At 45.3% G+C, this 17810-nt stretch overlaps 1 protein-coding gene across 1 annotated transcript in view; it reads right to left on the bottom strand.

Moving 5' to 3' along the window:
* Nucleotides 1–17810, bottom strand: part of DNAH3 (dynein axonemal heavy chain 3) — a 373447-nt gene that overhangs the window by 151886 nt on the left and 203751 nt on the right. The window contains exons 28-30 of the mRNA XM_077274961.1: nucleotides 15713–15911; nucleotides 14406–14514; nucleotides 1689–1802 (exon numbers count right to left, since the gene is read on the bottom strand). Coding sequence (XP_077131076.1) covers nucleotides 1689–1802; nucleotides 14406–14514; nucleotides 15713–15911 — 422 coding nt within the window. The remainder of the gene's footprint in view (nucleotides 1–1688; nucleotides 1803–14405; nucleotides 14515–15712; nucleotides 15912–17810) is intronic.

The raw sequence follows: 17810 nt of genomic DNA on the forward strand, positions 1-17810 counted from the left end.
GACACCGCATTTGCACTGCTCGTCTGTCCTCACTGCACACCACCGACGTGCCTCTATGCTCTGCAGGCGCCCCCTTGTATTCATTATGTATCCCTCAGCTGTCTATTAGCACCATACAAATGGCACATAATTACAAGATATGTCTACAGAGCAGAGAAGCACCCAGCGGTCCACTCTGCACATGCTCAACCTGTGCTGCAAAGGTGCGCGGCCTTGCTGCAAAGTGACAGACCACACAATAAAGAAGGAAAATGGTAGAAAAACTGTGCAAGCTTGACTAATGTGTCTGGAACCTGTCACGTCTGTCAGAGGGAACAGGAACAAAAAAGGCTACCTAGGACAGACTTGGCACAAGCCACTCCATCTGACAGATTCCAGGGGAACCCTTTAGTTCTTGTACAGGAATCTGGTCTTATAATGGGAGTCTACTGGATTGCTTCCACGAAAAGGCTGCTGTCCAGAGGAGGGATCCAGAGGCAAGAAGAGTCACCAAGTAGGGTCAAAGCCAAGAAGTCATGTCTGAGATTAAATCTGTCACAAGTGTGTCACATTCTCCTGAGAGATCAGGGGTTAGGCAATCACTACGTATTGGTAATCGCAGGTCTTCTATTTAGCCTGCGTGTTTTGTGCCTGATATTAAATGGACGTTGTTTCCTTTGGCCTTGAAGAGGTTAACATCTTTTGTATGCTAGTTGGAGACATGCAGCTTCATCTCAAAGACGTTCCTGACCTACTCATTTTCTCCGTCTATAAAACCTGGCTATACCTTTTCATCCCCGCCTGTAAAAGTTTTGTTCCTGACTTGCTGGAGTTGGTGTGCTGAAGTTGGAGTTCGCAGTTGCTCCTGGAGATTGTTGTGTTCTGTTTTTGGGTGTATGCTTTCTCCATTATCCTATTCCCATTTGGTTAATACATGCCTATCCTTCCCTTGATTTCTCTCTACCTTTGGTAAGTGTTTTTTGTATTTAAGTTGCTTTTTGTTATCCCTGCTTGTCCAAGAGAGGGTGAGGTGACTGCTTAGGGCATATCAGGAGCATAGTAAGGTTGGAGACTCGGGCCTCTCTACCATCAAGAGTACCCCCGGGACAGGGATAGTTAGGGTCCCAGTTCCAGGGACTCAATAGAGGCCCCCTTCCTTACCACATAGAGTGACAAAATCGTAAAGCAAATGGGTAGTCAAAAGTCAAGCCAAAATCAAAGAATGGGAATAATCAGGACAAACAATCAGGATCACAGCAAAGTAGTATATACCAGGACAGCTAAAAACTGGCACTGGGAGTCAGAGCTTCAGGGGTTTAAATAGCTGACTGTCCCTCCCAAGGCTCTCAGGGAGGAGTGATCAAAACCTAGACCAAAATTAATCCAATAGCTCCCTTATCAAGCAGCACAAAACGTCCCAGGGAGCAAAATAGGACTGGCGCCGTCATGTGTCGCAAGCAATAAAGGCATGCCACTTTTCAGCGGAAAAAAATGGAAAAAGAAGGCACAAATGTTACAGAACCAATGGAGAATGGGTTTATTTGTAACAGGGGATACAAGCTGCCTGCACTTTTAGTACCTGGTGGTCAGTGCTCAAAAATGCTGAATATTTGAAACATTAATATACCGAAAAAAGATTTAAAATGATATGGTTAGGGACTATAAAACCATCAATTAGACCACGGAAATACCCCGTTAGTAGATTTTACCTCAATTCTGTTGAATTCATCGAAACAAGCCCAGGCTCCAGACTGTGCAAGGCCTTTGAAGAATTTACCCATAGCTTTATAGTCGAGGCCATCGGAGCAATTAAACACGACGCACTGAATGGGAGACAAGAAAAGGACAATTCACTATTATATTAAACAGCTTACATTGTGATTAACATCTACACTATAATACGTCAGGAATTACTCCGTCTTTTCCATTCAATTACACAGGTAATTGGAAACAGGTAATTAACCGGAGGTTCTTGCACGAGACAAAACTGCAAAATGCGCAAAGTATAGACTAGTTGTTCACACATGACATGTAATTAAAAAGCATAATGTATGGCTTCAAAGAGGTAAAGTCACTGCAACGAGGAGGTTACATAGGACCTAACATGCCAGAGCAGGGCCGTAGCTAGGAGAAGGGGCAGGAGGGTATTTGCCCCAAGTGTTGGTAAGTGTAGGGGGCACTAATTAATAACCTGGCAGACAGACAGAAAGAGTTGCACCTAGTATTAGTAGTAGCATACGGTAAATAGATAAATATATTTTTTTCCGCTAAATTAAGAAAATCTAAAATAAGAAATTTTGCAATATATCGTATTAGAAAAATCTACTTCTTTCTTCTCTTTAACTGATCATTCATTCTCAATTCAACGTTAAAATCTGTCATCTGTGAATGCAGGGTTTCCCATTACTGAGAATAGGAGATGACCGTTAGTGCTTATAAGTTTCTATGGAGAACTGTCACTATCATTTCAGCATGTCTGTGTCGGCCTCAAGCTCCTCTCTCCATCAAATTTTAAAAGCACCAACTATCATCTCCTATCACTTTCTCATTAACGCCGGGGTCAGACAGATGTATGAAAAATTGTGGAACGATTTCTATCGATATTGCTATCTGGGAGCCATCCATGTGTCTGTGGCATCCAACTTTATACATCAACAATTTAAAATGTGCAAGATAAAATAATGACACTGTATTGGTAAAAATCTGATGCTATACAGGTGATCCATAGGGATCCGATATTTTTCTTGAATAGGCGAGTCTCATCCAAGTCTTGAAATAGACTGCTGCAATTTCTTTATTTTTGTGAATCAGCTTGAGGACGGGGCCATCACTTAAAGAGAATCTGTCAGCAGGTTTTTGCTATGTAAACTGAAGACAGCAGGAGATAGGGTTTGACACACAGAATTCAGTGATGCCTCTCTTACCAAGCTCCGTGGTGTTGTTTGCTTGCAGTGGCGGATTATAATAAGGTCAATCTGGGCGGTAGCCCAGGACCCAGTGGTGTGGGGGGGCCCTGGGCTACCGCTCAGATTGACCGCCGCCATTACTGTGGGCAGAGGGGGCCCGCATCAGGCCCCGTCTCATCTGTTCACCGGGCGGCCCGGCCCCTACCGGCGCTGCGGCAGTTTAACGCTATTGACGTGCGGGCGCACACCCGCACGTCAATAGTTAACAGCCGCCAGCCAATTGGAGGCTGGCAGCTGACGTCAGCCGCAGCGCGCATGTCGCCGGCAGTGGCGGATTATAATGAGGTCAATCTGGGCGGTAGCCCAGGGCCCAGTGGTGTGGGGGGGACCCTGGGCAACCGCTCAGATTGACCTCAGCCGCCATCAGGGCATTACTACCCTGTCTGGCGTATGGGCCCGGTGGGCAGAGGGGACCCGCATCGGCCATGTCTCATCTGCTCACCGCCCCCCCCCCCTACAGGCGCTGTGGCAGTTAGGCTATTGACGTGCGGGTGCGGGCCCGCATGTCAATAGTTAACAGCCGCCAGCCAATCGGAGGCTGGCTGCTGACGTGTGCCGCAGGGAGCACGTCGCCGGCGACTGACGTCATTGTCAGCCGCCGGCGAGTGCGCGCTTCACCTGAGTGGAGGGAGGAAGCTTCGGCCGCCTCAGGAGCGCGGCTAGGTAAGTAAGAACTCGTGTGTTTTGCTGGTTTTTTTTTGTTTGTTTGTTTTTTAGAGCGGCGATCCCGGGGCAGAATGCTGGGGGCAGAAATGCTGGACACACTGGGGTAGAAAGCTGGAGACACTGGGGGCAGAATGCTGGACACACTGGGGCAGATTGCTGGACACACTGGGGCAATATGCTGGAGACATTGGGGGCAGGATGCTGGACACACTGGGGGCAGGATGCTGGACACACTGGGGGCAATATGCTGGACACACTGGGGGCAGGATGCTGGACACACTGGGGGCAGGATGCTGGACACACTGGGGGCAGGATGCTGGACACACTGGGGGCAATAGGCTGGACACACTGGGGGCAGGATGCTGGACACACTGGAGGCAGGATGCTGGACACACTGGGGGCAGGATGCTGGACACACTGGGGGCAGGATGCTGGACACACTGGGGGCAGGATGCTGGAGACACTGGGGCAGAATGCTGGACACACTGGGGCAGTTTGCTGGACACACTGGGGGCAATATGCTGGAGACACTGGGGCAGATTGCTGGACACACTGGGGGCAATATGCTGGAGAAGCTGGGCCAGATTGCTGGACACTGGGGCAATATGCTGGACACAGTGGGGGCAATATGCTGGACACACTGGGGGCAGGATGCTGGACACATTGGGGGCAGAGATGCTGGAGACGGGGCTGAGATGCTGGACACTGGGGGCAGAGATGCTGGACACTGGGGGCTGAGATGCTGGACACTGGGGGCGGGGCAAAGATGCTGGACACTGGGGGCAGAGATGCTAGAGACATGGACAGAATGTAGATACGGGGCATAATTGGAGACACGGGGCAGAATGAAAGACATGGGGCAGGATTGGAGACAGATCATGCAGGATCATGGGGCAGGATGGATACAATGGAGACTGATGGGGCAGGATGGGGAGATCATATGGGGCAGGATGGATACTCATGAGGGCTGGATGGGAGAACATATGGCTGGAGCCAGGAATGAGATACACGGGGCCAGGATGGGGGATATTATTATTACCATAGGGGCTAATTAAGGGATATTATTACTGCAGTGATGTATTTATTTTATTTTTTGAGGACACTGTTTTAAATGGGGGGGCGGTCCTGTTACTGTGTAGAGTGACACTATGTCACCTCTTTTTCTTCATGTGGTATAATGTAGAAGTTAGGAAAAATTAAGTAATGTGTTCTGCAAGCGGAGCTCGAGATAACTGTGTTATTTCCTGCAGAGACGAGTCCTGGCTGGATGAAGTGATGGCGGTCTGTGCTGGATGAAAGATGAAGGACTTCACCTAGAGACGTCACTGGTGAGTCAGTGTGACCTATACACTGACACTATACACTGTATACTATATACTGAACTGAAGGGTAGATTGACTAGATCAATGGATGTTTGATAGGTTATAGTTTCACACAGCAACTATTTTTCTGGAATAATCTGGTTCAGGTATATGATGACCCGTTACATGACCCAGTCACATGACCGGGGGGCCCACAGTGTCTGAACAGCCCGGGGCCCTGGCTACTCTTAATCCACTCCTGGTCGCCGGCGTCTGATGTCATTGTCAGTCGCCGGCGAGTACGCGCTGCTGGAGGGAGCTTCGCCGCTGGAGTGCGGACAGGTGAGGAGAATTCATTTATTTTTTTTATTGCGGACGGCAATTCAGGGGGCCGGGCCAGAATGCTGGACACTGGGGGCAGAGATGCTGGACACACTGGGGGCAGGATGCTGGACACACTGGGGGCAATATGCTGGACACACTGGGGGCAATATGCTGGACACACTGGGGGCAATATGCTGGACACACTGGGGGCAATATGCTGGACACACTGGGGCAGATTGCTGGACACACTGGGGGCAATATGCTGGACACAGTGGGGGCAATATACTGGACACTGGGGGCAATATGCTGGACACACTGGGGGCAGAATGCTGGACAAACTGGGGGCAATATGCTGGACACACTGGGGCAGATTGCTGGACACACGGGGGGCAATATGCTGGACACATTGGGGGCAGGATGCTGGACACACTGGGGGAAATATGCTGGACACACTGGGGCAATATGCTGGACACACTGGGGGCAGAATGCTGGACACACTGGGGGCAGAATGCTGGACACACTGGGGGCAGGATGCTGGACACACTGGGGGCAATATGCTGGACACACTGGGGGCAATATGCTGGACACACTGGGGGCAATATGCTGGACACACTGGGGGCAATATGCTGGACACACTGGGGGCAGGATGCTGGACACACTGGGGGCAATTTGCTGGAGACACTGGGGGCAATATGATGCACACATTGGGGGCAGGATGCTGGAGACACGGGGCGCAATATGCTGGACACACTGGGGGCAATATGCTGGACACAGTGGGGGCAATATACTGGACACTGGGGGCAATATGCTGGACACACTGGGGGCAGAATGCTGGACAAACTGGGGGCAATATGCTGGACACACTGGGGCAGATTGCTGGACACACGGGGGGCAATATGCTGGACACATTGGGGGCAGGATGCTGGACACACTGGGGGAAATATGCTGGACACACTGGGGCAATATGCTGGACACACTGGGGGCAGAATGCTGGACACACTGGGGGCAGAATGCTGGACACACTGGGGGCAGGATGCTGGACACACTGGGGGCAATATGCTGGACACACTGGGGGCAATATGCTGGACACACTGGGGGCAATATGCTGGACACACTGGGGGCAATATGCTGGACACACTGGGGGCAGGATGCTGGACACACTGGGGGCAATTTGCTGGAGACACTGGGGGCAATATGATGCACACATTGGGGGCAGGATGCTGGAGACACGGGGCGCAATATGCTCGACACACTGGGGGCAGAATGCTGGACACACTGGGGGCAATATGCTGGACACACTGGGGGCAGGATGCTGGACACACTGGGGGCAGGATGCTAGACATGGGGGGCAGAGATGCTGGACATGGGGGGCAGGATGCTGGACACACTGGGGGCAGGATGCTGGGCACTGGGGGCAGAGATGCTGGACACTGGGGGCAGAGATACTGGACACTGGGGGCAGAGATGCTGGACACTGGGGCAGAGATGCTGGACACTGGGGGCAGGACTGGAGACAGATGGAGCAGGATTGGAGACATGGGCAGAATGTAGATATGGGGCATGATTGGAGACACGGGGCAGAATGAAAGACATGGGGCAGGATTGGAGACAGATCGTGCAGGATCATGGGGCAGGATGGATACGATGGAGACAGATGGGGCAGGATGGGGAGTTCATATGGGGCAGAATGGATACTCATGAGGGCAGGATGGGAGAACATATGGCTGGAGCCAGGAATGAGATACATGGGGCCAGGATGGGGGATATTATTATTACCATAGGGGCTAATTAAGGGATATTATTACTGCAGTGATGTATTTATTTTATTTTTTGATGACACTGTTTTAAATGGGGGGGCGGTCCTGTTACTGTGCAGGGTGACACTATGTTGCCTCTTTTTCTTCATGTGGTGTTATGTAGAAGTTGGGAAAAATTAAGTAATGTGTTCTGCAAGCGGAGCTCGAGATAACTGTTATTTCCTGTAGAGACAAGCCCTGGCTGGAAGAAGTGATGGCGGTCTGTGCTGGATGAAAGATGAAGGACTTCATCTAGAGACGTCACTGGTGAGTCAGTGTTACCTATACACTGACACTATACACTGTATACTATATACAGAGGTCCTGTGTATAATGTCACCGGTGATCACTGTATTACCTCTACACAGACACTTGCATACTAAGTACAGATCTCCAGTGAATACTGGCACTTATGGTGATAGTATTGTGTTCTTTTTTTTTCTTTCCTTCCTAACTGAGGGGTAAATTGACTAGATCAATGGATGTTTGACAGGTTATAGTTTCACACAGCAACTATTTTTCTGGAATAATCTGGTTCAAGTATATGATGACCCCGCTGCATGACCCCGTCACATGACCCCATCACATGACCCCGTCGCATGACCGGGGGGCCCACAGTGTCTGAACAGCCCGGGGCCCTGGCTACCCTTAATCCACCCCTGTTTGCTTGCAATGATTGTTTTAGCATCAGGAGCTTATCACTGCTGGGACACAGCAGCATGCCAGTGCGTGCATGCTAGTCCGACACGCCCCCTTTTATAGACTTTGTATACAAAGCGCCTGGTGTGGGCGGGGTTAGCTTCCTCAGCTCTGCTGCATTGCTAAAGCTAAAAACTCTGATTGTGTGAGAACGGATGCACCCAGTAAACTAAGTGATATATCGCTGGAATCAGCTTCTGTTTGCCTATATCAGGCTGCTCCCAGATGAGGTACCAAAAACCTGCTGACAGATTCCCTTTAAGAGTAGAGGGTGATACATGGATACGTGGAGGATTGAGAAACCATATGGTGTCACATTTTTAATTTAATTCTATTTCAAAATTGTTTTTCAGCTAAAAATGCATGCGCTGAATTAAAAAAACAAAATCTCCCCAAAGTGTCCAAATTTGTCTTTAAGAGTACAAATCAGCAAATAAAACATAAGTGAGAAGCGCAGATGTGTAACCACAAACAATCAGCAGAATAAACCAGCTCATTACTCTTAATAAAAACAGTTAGGAGACAGACACATTTTCTCACTGAGTTCTAATGTAGAAATCACAACAAAAAGTAATTCCTATAGTAACAGGTCAGTGACTGAGCTAAACCAAAACTAATGGAAGAATTTGTCAGATCTCATGCACTGTATACAAGAGGGAATGAAATAAAATGGCAATTCAGGATTGCAAGATATCATTCTATGAACATCTCTAAGACAAAATAGACAAATTCATAAATGCCCTTGTGCCTCCATCTGTAGCAGATGCACCCAGAATGTGTGTATGGAGCAAGAAGGATTTGTTTTTTGGGGAGCAGTAACAGTTTGAGGGTCAGGGCTATATTGATAAAGCTCCTACAATGGTTCTGGGAGTTGTTCTTGTTTCTGTGTATGGGCACATGTTTTTTTCTACTTAAATACATATAATTGGATCTAAAAAATTTTTTTTTGCTATTTGGTTTCATTAACAATTTTGCACAGTTTGCTGCCTAAAACCTATGTGTTGAAATGTCTACTGAAGGCTGGAGAATGAGTTAATACTCTGTCAGTCAACCCACAATGATGGTCTGATCGGGAGCTTGTAGTGCTTTCATCTGTCCTTTCCTGAGCTCCTCTTAACTGATTTATGACAAAGGACCTCATCAAAGTTGAATGTGCAAAGAAATAAAAAGCTTGTGTGAAAGCCAAACGGTATAAAGTTTTTAATGAAACACAATGGCAAAACTTACTTTACTGTCAAATACATGCATTTAAGTTAAAAGAAAAAAAATGTCCGTCCCTAAAGGTGGACAAAACCTTTAAAATCTCAGAGTGGCTTTTCCAGTCTCTTGATGCTGCAAACCTGGTAGTATCTTCCCATTTATATTGTAGATCCTATCAGCTGAAAATATGAGCAATAATGCTACATTTTTGAAGGTCTGGCAAACATGGATCCTGAAGAGTTTCAGAAGCTCTTCACCTAAAGATTTTTTGTGCTTACCCATGTCGGGGGCCTCTGATGGTGATTCATAGACATATCGGTCAATAAGATAATGCCAGGCCTTCACGGCAACTTTAGCCTCGACACCAGTCACGTTGCCAAATTTCGCTATGTGTCCCTGGTACATCGCAAGGCAATGGGATTCCGAGAGTTCTGCGACTGCGTCAAGCAAGTCACAAACATTCTGATGCGATCCCATTCACCTGTATTGCCTTGCGATGTAGCAGAGACACAAATCATTAATTGCGCGATAGCTGTTGTGGACAAAGTCGCCATGTTGGCTGAGCCTAACTGCTTAGTCCCTTCCTAAGCCAAGAACAAGAGCAACCCCCCAGTACTCGTAACCAAACAGAGGCGAAGAGTGCCACCCAAACAACTTGCAGCAAAAATCAGAGAATGGCTCTGGTTTTTGCATCTTTCATAGGAAACATACTTTGAAAAGTTGTCTGGGGACCATGACTAGTCCTAGGCCAGTCCCTACCAGATCTATCCTTAAATCCGATGTATATGTGTGTGTACGGAGACGCCTATCAGTCATGGGCAGCAGGGCAGAGAGAAGCCACCAGAGACAAACCTCTAGGGAAGTGTTTCTCAACTCCAGTCCTCAAGACTCACCAACAGGTCAAGTTTTCAGAATTTCCTTAGTATTACATATGTGATGGAATTAATGCTTGAGCTGGTGATGACATTATCACCTGTGCAATACTAAGGATATCCAGAAAACTTTACCTGTTAGTGGCTCCTGAGGACTGGAGTTGAGAAACACTGCTCTAGGACTGGTCATCCAAGACCCATCGTTCACAGAAGGTTTTTTGTAGTTAATGCCGCAGCGTTTCAGAGTAAAATATACCGTATACAGTGAAAAAAAATACAGTGTGCATCAAATGGCAGGTTCCCTTTAATATTACCATAGTAATAAAGTGCTCTCTTTTGGGGATCTGATAATCATTTGCACACTGCGGATATCCAACCTCTTTGGGACTACCTAGTTTGGTCAATGAGATGAGGGCCCGATAACCACAATGACTGTTATGCATGTTTTTTGTTTCTACATGTCTAGTCTGCTGCCACCTTCTTATACTGTTCTTCTCAATAAAAACTGATTAATCAGAAAAGGTGAATGGGGTCACTCATCTCCAACAGATCATGTCACATGAGAGAAAGATCAGGCATGTGAAATTTCACAAGTAAGAAGGTTCTCTGGAGGCAACATCACATGAATAACATCAAAGATCAGAGAATTTCAGGAAGTTGTGAAAATTTCACAGTGGTTTATTTCAGCATGTGTCAGGCATCAGGCATTGTTATTATGGTCATAGAAACCTTCATTAATGAATTATTAGATGGCTGCTGATCTAAAGCAGACAGATTTTAAATATCTGTATATCTCATGTACGTTCTTCACCTTTTTTTAGAGGACCATCCCTGTAGAAGACTACAATCTTTGGTGCTCCTCTCAGAGGTTTCACTGAACTTGATTGTTATGTCATCTGATGGACTGTACCCGGGGATCACTTTGTGCATTATAACATTCTTTACTTCACCATGTGAATACTTTTCTGCCCAATGACGACAAAAGTATTCTGGGACTGATGCCTTTATTAGCTAACCAGAAAATAATATGTTTGCAAGCTTTCAGAGCACATTTCACCATGTTACTTTATCTTAGTTGCTATCTCCAAGATCCAATTAATCTCACATTTACAATTTTTCAGCACGTAAGGGTGCATTTACACTTCTCGATTATTGGGAATAATGGTTGTTTCACGATTATTGTCCTGTCTTAACAGGCTTCTGATAACCTAAGGAACGTGCAAAATCCTTGTTCGTCAGGTGAGATGATTTTTAAGCATGTAAACAGAACAGGTGCTGACGAGAACAATGAGACTCCAGGCACAAAAAACAATTGCGTTAACAATCATTCTGTGTGCATGGCCTGTCTAAATAGGGGATTAAACCCTTAAGGAGGCAGCCAATTTTTTTTTTTTCCCTCCGCTTTTTCAAAGAGCCATAACTACAGTTGAAACCAGAAGTTTACTGTACATGCGCTATATAAAAAGACACATTTCTCAAAATCTGTCATGAAATCATAATAAACCTTTCTCGTTTTAGGTAAATTAAGATTACCATAATTAATTAGGGACACACCTGTGGATGTATTTTAATGCACACCTGAAACACACTGCTTCCTTGTGTAGCAACATGGGAAAGTTTCAAGAAATCAGCCAAGATATCAGGAAGAGAATTGTGGACTTGCACAAGTCTGGCTCACCTTTGGGTACAATTTCAACATACCTGAAGGTGCCTCGTGCATCTGTATAATGAATTACATGCAAGTACAAACAAGATGGGAATGTCCAGCCATCATACGGCTCAAGAAGGAGACAGGTTCTGTGTCCCAGAGATGAATGTGTCCGATGTGTGCATATCAACCCAAGGACAAAAGAAAAAGACCTTGTGAAGATGATGGTGGAAGCTGGTAAGATTGTGCAAATATCCACAGTGAAACAAATACTGTATCAACAAGGGCTGGAAGGCCACTCTGCCAGGAAGAAGCCATTACTCCAAAAGAAACATAAAAAAGCCAGATTAATGTTTTCCAATGCACACAGGAACAAAGACCTTAATTTCTGGAGACATGTCTTGTGGTCTGAGGAAACTAAAATTGAACTTTTGGGCATAATGACCATTGTTACGTTTGGTGGGAAAAGGGAGACGCTTGGAAGTCTAAGAACACCATCCCAACTGTGAAACATGGGGGTGGCAGCATCATGTTGTGGAGTTGTTTTGCTGCAGGAAGGACTGGTGCTCTTCACAAAATAGATGGCATCATGAGAAAAGAAGATTATGTGGCAATACTGAAACAACATCTCTAGACATCAGCTAGGAAGTTAACCCCTTCCCGACATCTGACGTTATAGTACGTCAGATGTCGGGTCCCCTGCTTTGATGTGCGCTCCGGCGGTGAGCGCACATCAAAGTCGCGACATGTCAGCTATTTTTTACAGCTGACATGTGCGCGCAATAGCGGCGGGTGAAATCGCGATCACCCGCCGCTATTAACTAGTTAAATGCCGCTGTCAAACGCAGACAGCGGCACTTAACTACCGCATCCGGCCGTGCGGCCGGATATGAGCGCATCGCCGACCCCCGTCACATGATCGGGGGTCGGCGATGCATCAGGAAGGTAACCATAGAGGTCCTGGAGACCTCTATGGTTACTGATCGCCGGTCGCTGTGAGCGCCCCCCTGTGGTCGGCGCTCACAGCACACCGGCATTTCTGCTGCATAGCAGCGATCTGATGATCGGTGTTATGTAGCAGAGCCGATCGGGCTGTGCCTGCTTCTAGCCTCCCATGGAGGCTATAGAAGCATGGCAAAAGTTAAAAAAAAAAGTAAAAAAAATTGTGAAAAAAATAAAAAAAATATAAAAGTTTAAATCACCCCCCTTTCGCCCCAATCAAAATAAATCAATAAAAAAAAAACCAACCTACACATATTTGGTATCGCCGCGTTCAGAATCGCCCGATCTATCAATAAAAAAAAAGCATTAACCTGATCGCTAAACGGCGTAATGAGAAAAAAAATCGAAACGCCAGATTTACGTTTTTTTGGTCGCCACGACATTGCATTAAAATGCAATAACGGGCGATCAAAAGAACATATCTGCACCAAAATGCTATCATTAAAAATGCCAGCTCGGCATGCAAAAAATAAGCCCTCACCTGACCCCAGATCACGAAAAATGGAGACGCTACAAGTATCGGAAAATGGCGCAATTTTGTTTTGTTTTGTTTTTTGCAAAGTTTGGAATTTTTTTTCACCACTTAGGTAAAAAAGAACCTAGTCATGTTAGGTGTCTATGAACTCGTACTGACCTGGAGAATCATAATGGCAGGTCAGTTTTAGCATTTAGTGAACCTAGCAAAATAGGCAAGCAAAAAACAAGTGTGGGATTGCACTTTTTTTGCAATTTCACTGCACTTGGAATTTTTTTCCCAATTTCTAGTACACGACATGGTAAAACCAATGATGTCGTTCAAAAGTACAACTCGTCCCGCAAAAAATAAGCCCTCACATGGCCAAATTGACAGAAAAATAAAAAAGTTATGGCTCTGGGAAGGAGGGGAGCGAAAAACAAAAACGGAAAAACGGAAAAAGCTCCGGGGGTGAAGGGGTTAAAGCTTGGGCAGAAATGGGTCTTCCAAATGGACAATGACCAGAAGCATACTGACAAAATGTTAACAAAGTGGCTTAAGGATAACAAAGTCAATGTTTTGTAGAGGCCATCACAAAGCCCTGATCTCAATCCTATTGAAAATTTATGGGCAAAGTTGAAACGGCTGGTGCGAGTAAGGCGACCTACAAACCTGGATCAGTTACACCAGCTTTGTCAGGCGGAATGGGCCCAAATTCCGACCAACTATTGTGAGAAGCTTGTGAAAGGATATCCCAAACTTTCCACCCAAGTCATTCACTTTAAGGGCAATGGTACCAAATAGTAATGAAGTGGATGGAAACTTTTGACTCTGCAGTAAGTAATAAAAATGCCTTAAAGCATTCTCTCTCTCATTATTCTGGCATTTGGCAAATATTAATAATTATGGTAATCCTAACTGACCTAAAACGGGAAAGGTTTATTCTGATTTCATGTCAGTTATTGAGAAAAACATGCAGATGTGTATTTTATATAGTGGATGGAAACTCCTGGTTTCAACTGTATTTCATTTTCTCCTGACAAACTATAGTGTTGTAGAATATACTAAAAATCATGTTTTTCTCTTAAGCCCAATTTGTGGATAACTTACAGGAGTATGGCAGCGACGGGGGTATTCAGCAGCCATGTCAACCTATTCATACCCAGCAAACATGTTGTGGGGGAACCAATAGGCGCTCCAGGACAGATGCCTAAAACAGCTAAAATGCTGTTGTCAGTGAGTGACATAGTTATTAAAAGAAGTAACATCAGAGGTAGGAGCTTGCTTTAATAGCTGCTATTACAGGCAGATGTCGGCTGTGCTCCACTGCCAGTTTCTGTCCTGTGTGGAGTGGGCTCATCCCTACACACATTGACCCGCACCATGATGAATATATCCATCATGGAGCATGGATCGACTTCCTTAATGGCAGCAGGTCAGCCAGTGTAAATGCACTATGAGATTACCCAAGAAAGCAGATTATTAGCAGTTATATTACCTGTTTGGCCAAAGCTTTGGCCAGATCTTTTGTTGTTTCGGTTTTCCCCGTCCCGGCAGGACCCTCTGGAGCTCCACCAAGACTTAACTTGAGTGCACCCATTAAAGTTCTATAGAAAGGACAACAGTCTATTAATAAAGTCTATTGTGCTACATATGGTCAACAAGCATCTGACCCCACGACATGACCCTTCCATAGTATCAGAAGTCTGCTTCCTGGGAGTAACCCTTGACTCTGCCCTGTCCTTCAAACTGCACATCCAAGCTCTTGCCACCTCCTGCTGCCTCCAACTCAAAAATACTTCCAGAATCCGTACTTTCCTTCACCCTGAATCTACTAAAATATTAGTACATGCCCTCATCATCTCCCACCTCAACTACTGCAACATCCTCCTTTGTGGCCTTGCTGTCAATACTCTCGCACCTTTCCAGTCCATCATTAAGGCTGGGGTCACACTTGCAAGTGCAATGCGAGAAACTCAAGCGAGTCTCTCGCCTCAATACCCAGCACTGCTGCTGGCACTCAGGACCGGAGCGTGCAGCTGCATGTATTTCTATGCAGCTGAACGCTCTGACCACGAGTGCCGTCAGCAGTGCCGTGTATTGAGGAGAGAGACCCAATATGTTCCAATCCACAACCTCCGGTCCTCCCAAAACCTCCTCCTCTCCTTCACACTCTTACGTTCCTCACATAATCGCCTCCAAGATTTCTCCCAAGTGGCCCCCATACTCTGAAATTCTGTGTCTCAACAGATCTGATTAGCCGCCACAGTTGGAGCTTTCACACAAAACTTGGAAACTCACCTCTTTAAGAAAGCTTACAGCCTGCCATGACCCCGCTGCCGCCTCACTACCACTGGTGCTGCCGCAACTCCCCCAACCTTCTATCTCCTTCCCCATTATCCTGTAAGCCCGCAAGGGCAGGGTCCTCTCCTTTCTGTACCAGTCTGTCATTGTTTTTTGTTCACCGCATTTTATATTTGTATCATGTATGTAACCCCTTCTCATGTACAGCACCATGGAATCAATGGTGCTCTAACAATAAATAATTATAATAATAATTTGCTAAAACTAATGGCATATTAAGTGACGAGAAAATGAAGCCTCCTGTTCACGACTCAATTTTCATAAATAACGTGGGTGTATCAACATGCATGAGGTTGGCTAGTAAACAAATGAAGAAACTATACAGAGAAATGCGAGGTCAACACCATGAAAATTAATGAAGTGACTTTATATCGGTACCCACTATCGGAATATAATTTGCTACATTACATTAGTGCTCGTACACATACAAGTAGCCCATACCTGTAACACCGGTCAGTCAGAGGAGTAATGACAAGTCGTGGTGAATTGCCCAGATACTCATAGCCATACTTGACCTCAGTAGTGATCATTCTGACCATGACATCTCGGCCTTCCCAGTAATATCTCAGTTGAGAGATCCACTGGAAGTCAGTCAGGCTGGATACGTTGTCCTTAGCCAAATTAGCAACAACATCACGGGCTGCGGAAGAAGAAACATTGGTTGTGTATTGGGTGTAGTTACAAGGGTTCTGTTTTTCCCCCTGTACTGAAAGCCTCAGCAGCTTCTCCTTTTTCCTATTGTTTACATTTCATAGGTAGAAGGAACAATTTTTCACTGTAGACAGATTTGTAGACAGATTTGAGCAGGGTGAATGATAAGTAAGTAAAGAAGCATTTTTGGAGTATGAATTTATGCTGTACTCCTTGGACATCCAACCCCAGGACTCCATTAATAGTATAGAGTACTGGAGCTTATACAGAAGGACTATGTAAGCTGCATGCCCTTCTAGAGACTGACCAAACAAAAACACACCAGATTTTCATATTTGCAAGTTGTAGTGGACGCATCCTTACATATTGGTTTAATGAATTACTGTACACAACGCCTCACTTTAGAGGGTCCACAGTTTGCAGACACTATTGTCTCCTGAAGCCTAAATGCCTTTATTCCATAGCAAAGTCCATTTTACAAATTGATGTATGATAGTTGTGATTGCCATTGGAATTAATGCGCATTTCTTACAAAATAAATAAAAATATAAAAAAATATGGGGAAAAATTAATCAGATCCTTTTTTCATAGTAGAAAAAAAGGAAACATTTGGAACAAGGTAGATTTACAGAAAAATTGATGTTTTTTTTTTAACCTGTCCTCTAAACAGTAGCATACGCAGTCCCTCTAAAAAAAGATTAGCCAAATTTACTAACATTTTTCCACCTCTTAATAAGTTTGGCAAAATGTACTCAAGGTTTTTGGTTCAAGTATGAAATGCCGGTCTCGATAAGGTATGAGTTCACTTTTACCCTTTTTCTTTATTTCTATATTTATTGAATGACGCTGTTTGCCTGTTTTACATTCCGACAAGCCAATAACCATGATTACAGGAGATTATTTAATCCCCTGTTCACATTTGTTCGCTGATCTCTTCTGAACATCTTTAATTACAGGTATTTTCTGGTAAATGCCATATAAACAAGCTGCACTCTGCAAGTAACATATCAATTAGGTCTTGTTGCCGCGTAAGGAGCCGCTGCGTCACTCCGAGGGCACTGGAAGGATCACGCTGGTGGATATTATTGCTAGGACACAAACAATGGACTGAAACCTCTAATTCCATCATTTTCTGAGTAAAGCGTCTCCTGCAATCATATCTCTATGCTGTGATAGAGAGTCGTGGTTTTAGGTCAGAATAAACCCTGTTATTTTATATTCTTGCCATGTTTTAATAGGTATAAAATCTATTATAGGTATACAATTCAGAAAAAAAAACAGATATAAATCCATAAAAGTGATTGATTATATAAAGCTGGGAGCTAGATTTTCCTGGTACAGAGCTCCAGATCCCATGCAGTGATAGAGATTTAAAGGGATATTCTAAAATTTGGAAGTTATGCCCTATGGCTTATAGGACCTCCAGAGCTGAGAACCAGAGCCCCGAGTGAATAGAATGGGGGGGATGATCATGCACATTGTTGCTTTATTCATTATTATGGCAGTGTCAAAGACCACCTGATTGTCCACTGCCAAATTTACCTTTTTGATCAGAGGACATCTGTAAAATTTACCATATACCTGCCTGCATCCCCCACTACTGTTAAAGGGAAACTGTCAGCTAATTCATGCTGCTCAAACGGTGCGCAGCATGACTTATGAGTCCGGCCACACAATCGCAGCCAGTTATCTTTTTCTCTGAGATGCGTCAGTATTTTAGAAAAAACATAATTTGAAGATCTGACTAGGGACTATATGCAGAGATGAGACTAGTCCTGGCCGTCCTCACCCAGCTTCTCCTCGCATTGTTATAGCTAGGAACACACATGGGAGAGACTTGTCAATCAACCAGAGAAGTGCGGGGAGAAGCGGGATGGAGGCGGTGCCG

This window comes from Ranitomeya variabilis, chromosome 7 (genome assembly GCF_051348905.1).
Source record: "Ranitomeya variabilis isolate aRanVar5 chromosome 7, aRanVar5.hap1, whole genome shotgun sequence".
Classification (NCBI taxonomy): domain Eukaryota; kingdom Metazoa; phylum Chordata; class Amphibia; order Anura; family Dendrobatidae; genus Ranitomeya; species Ranitomeya variabilis.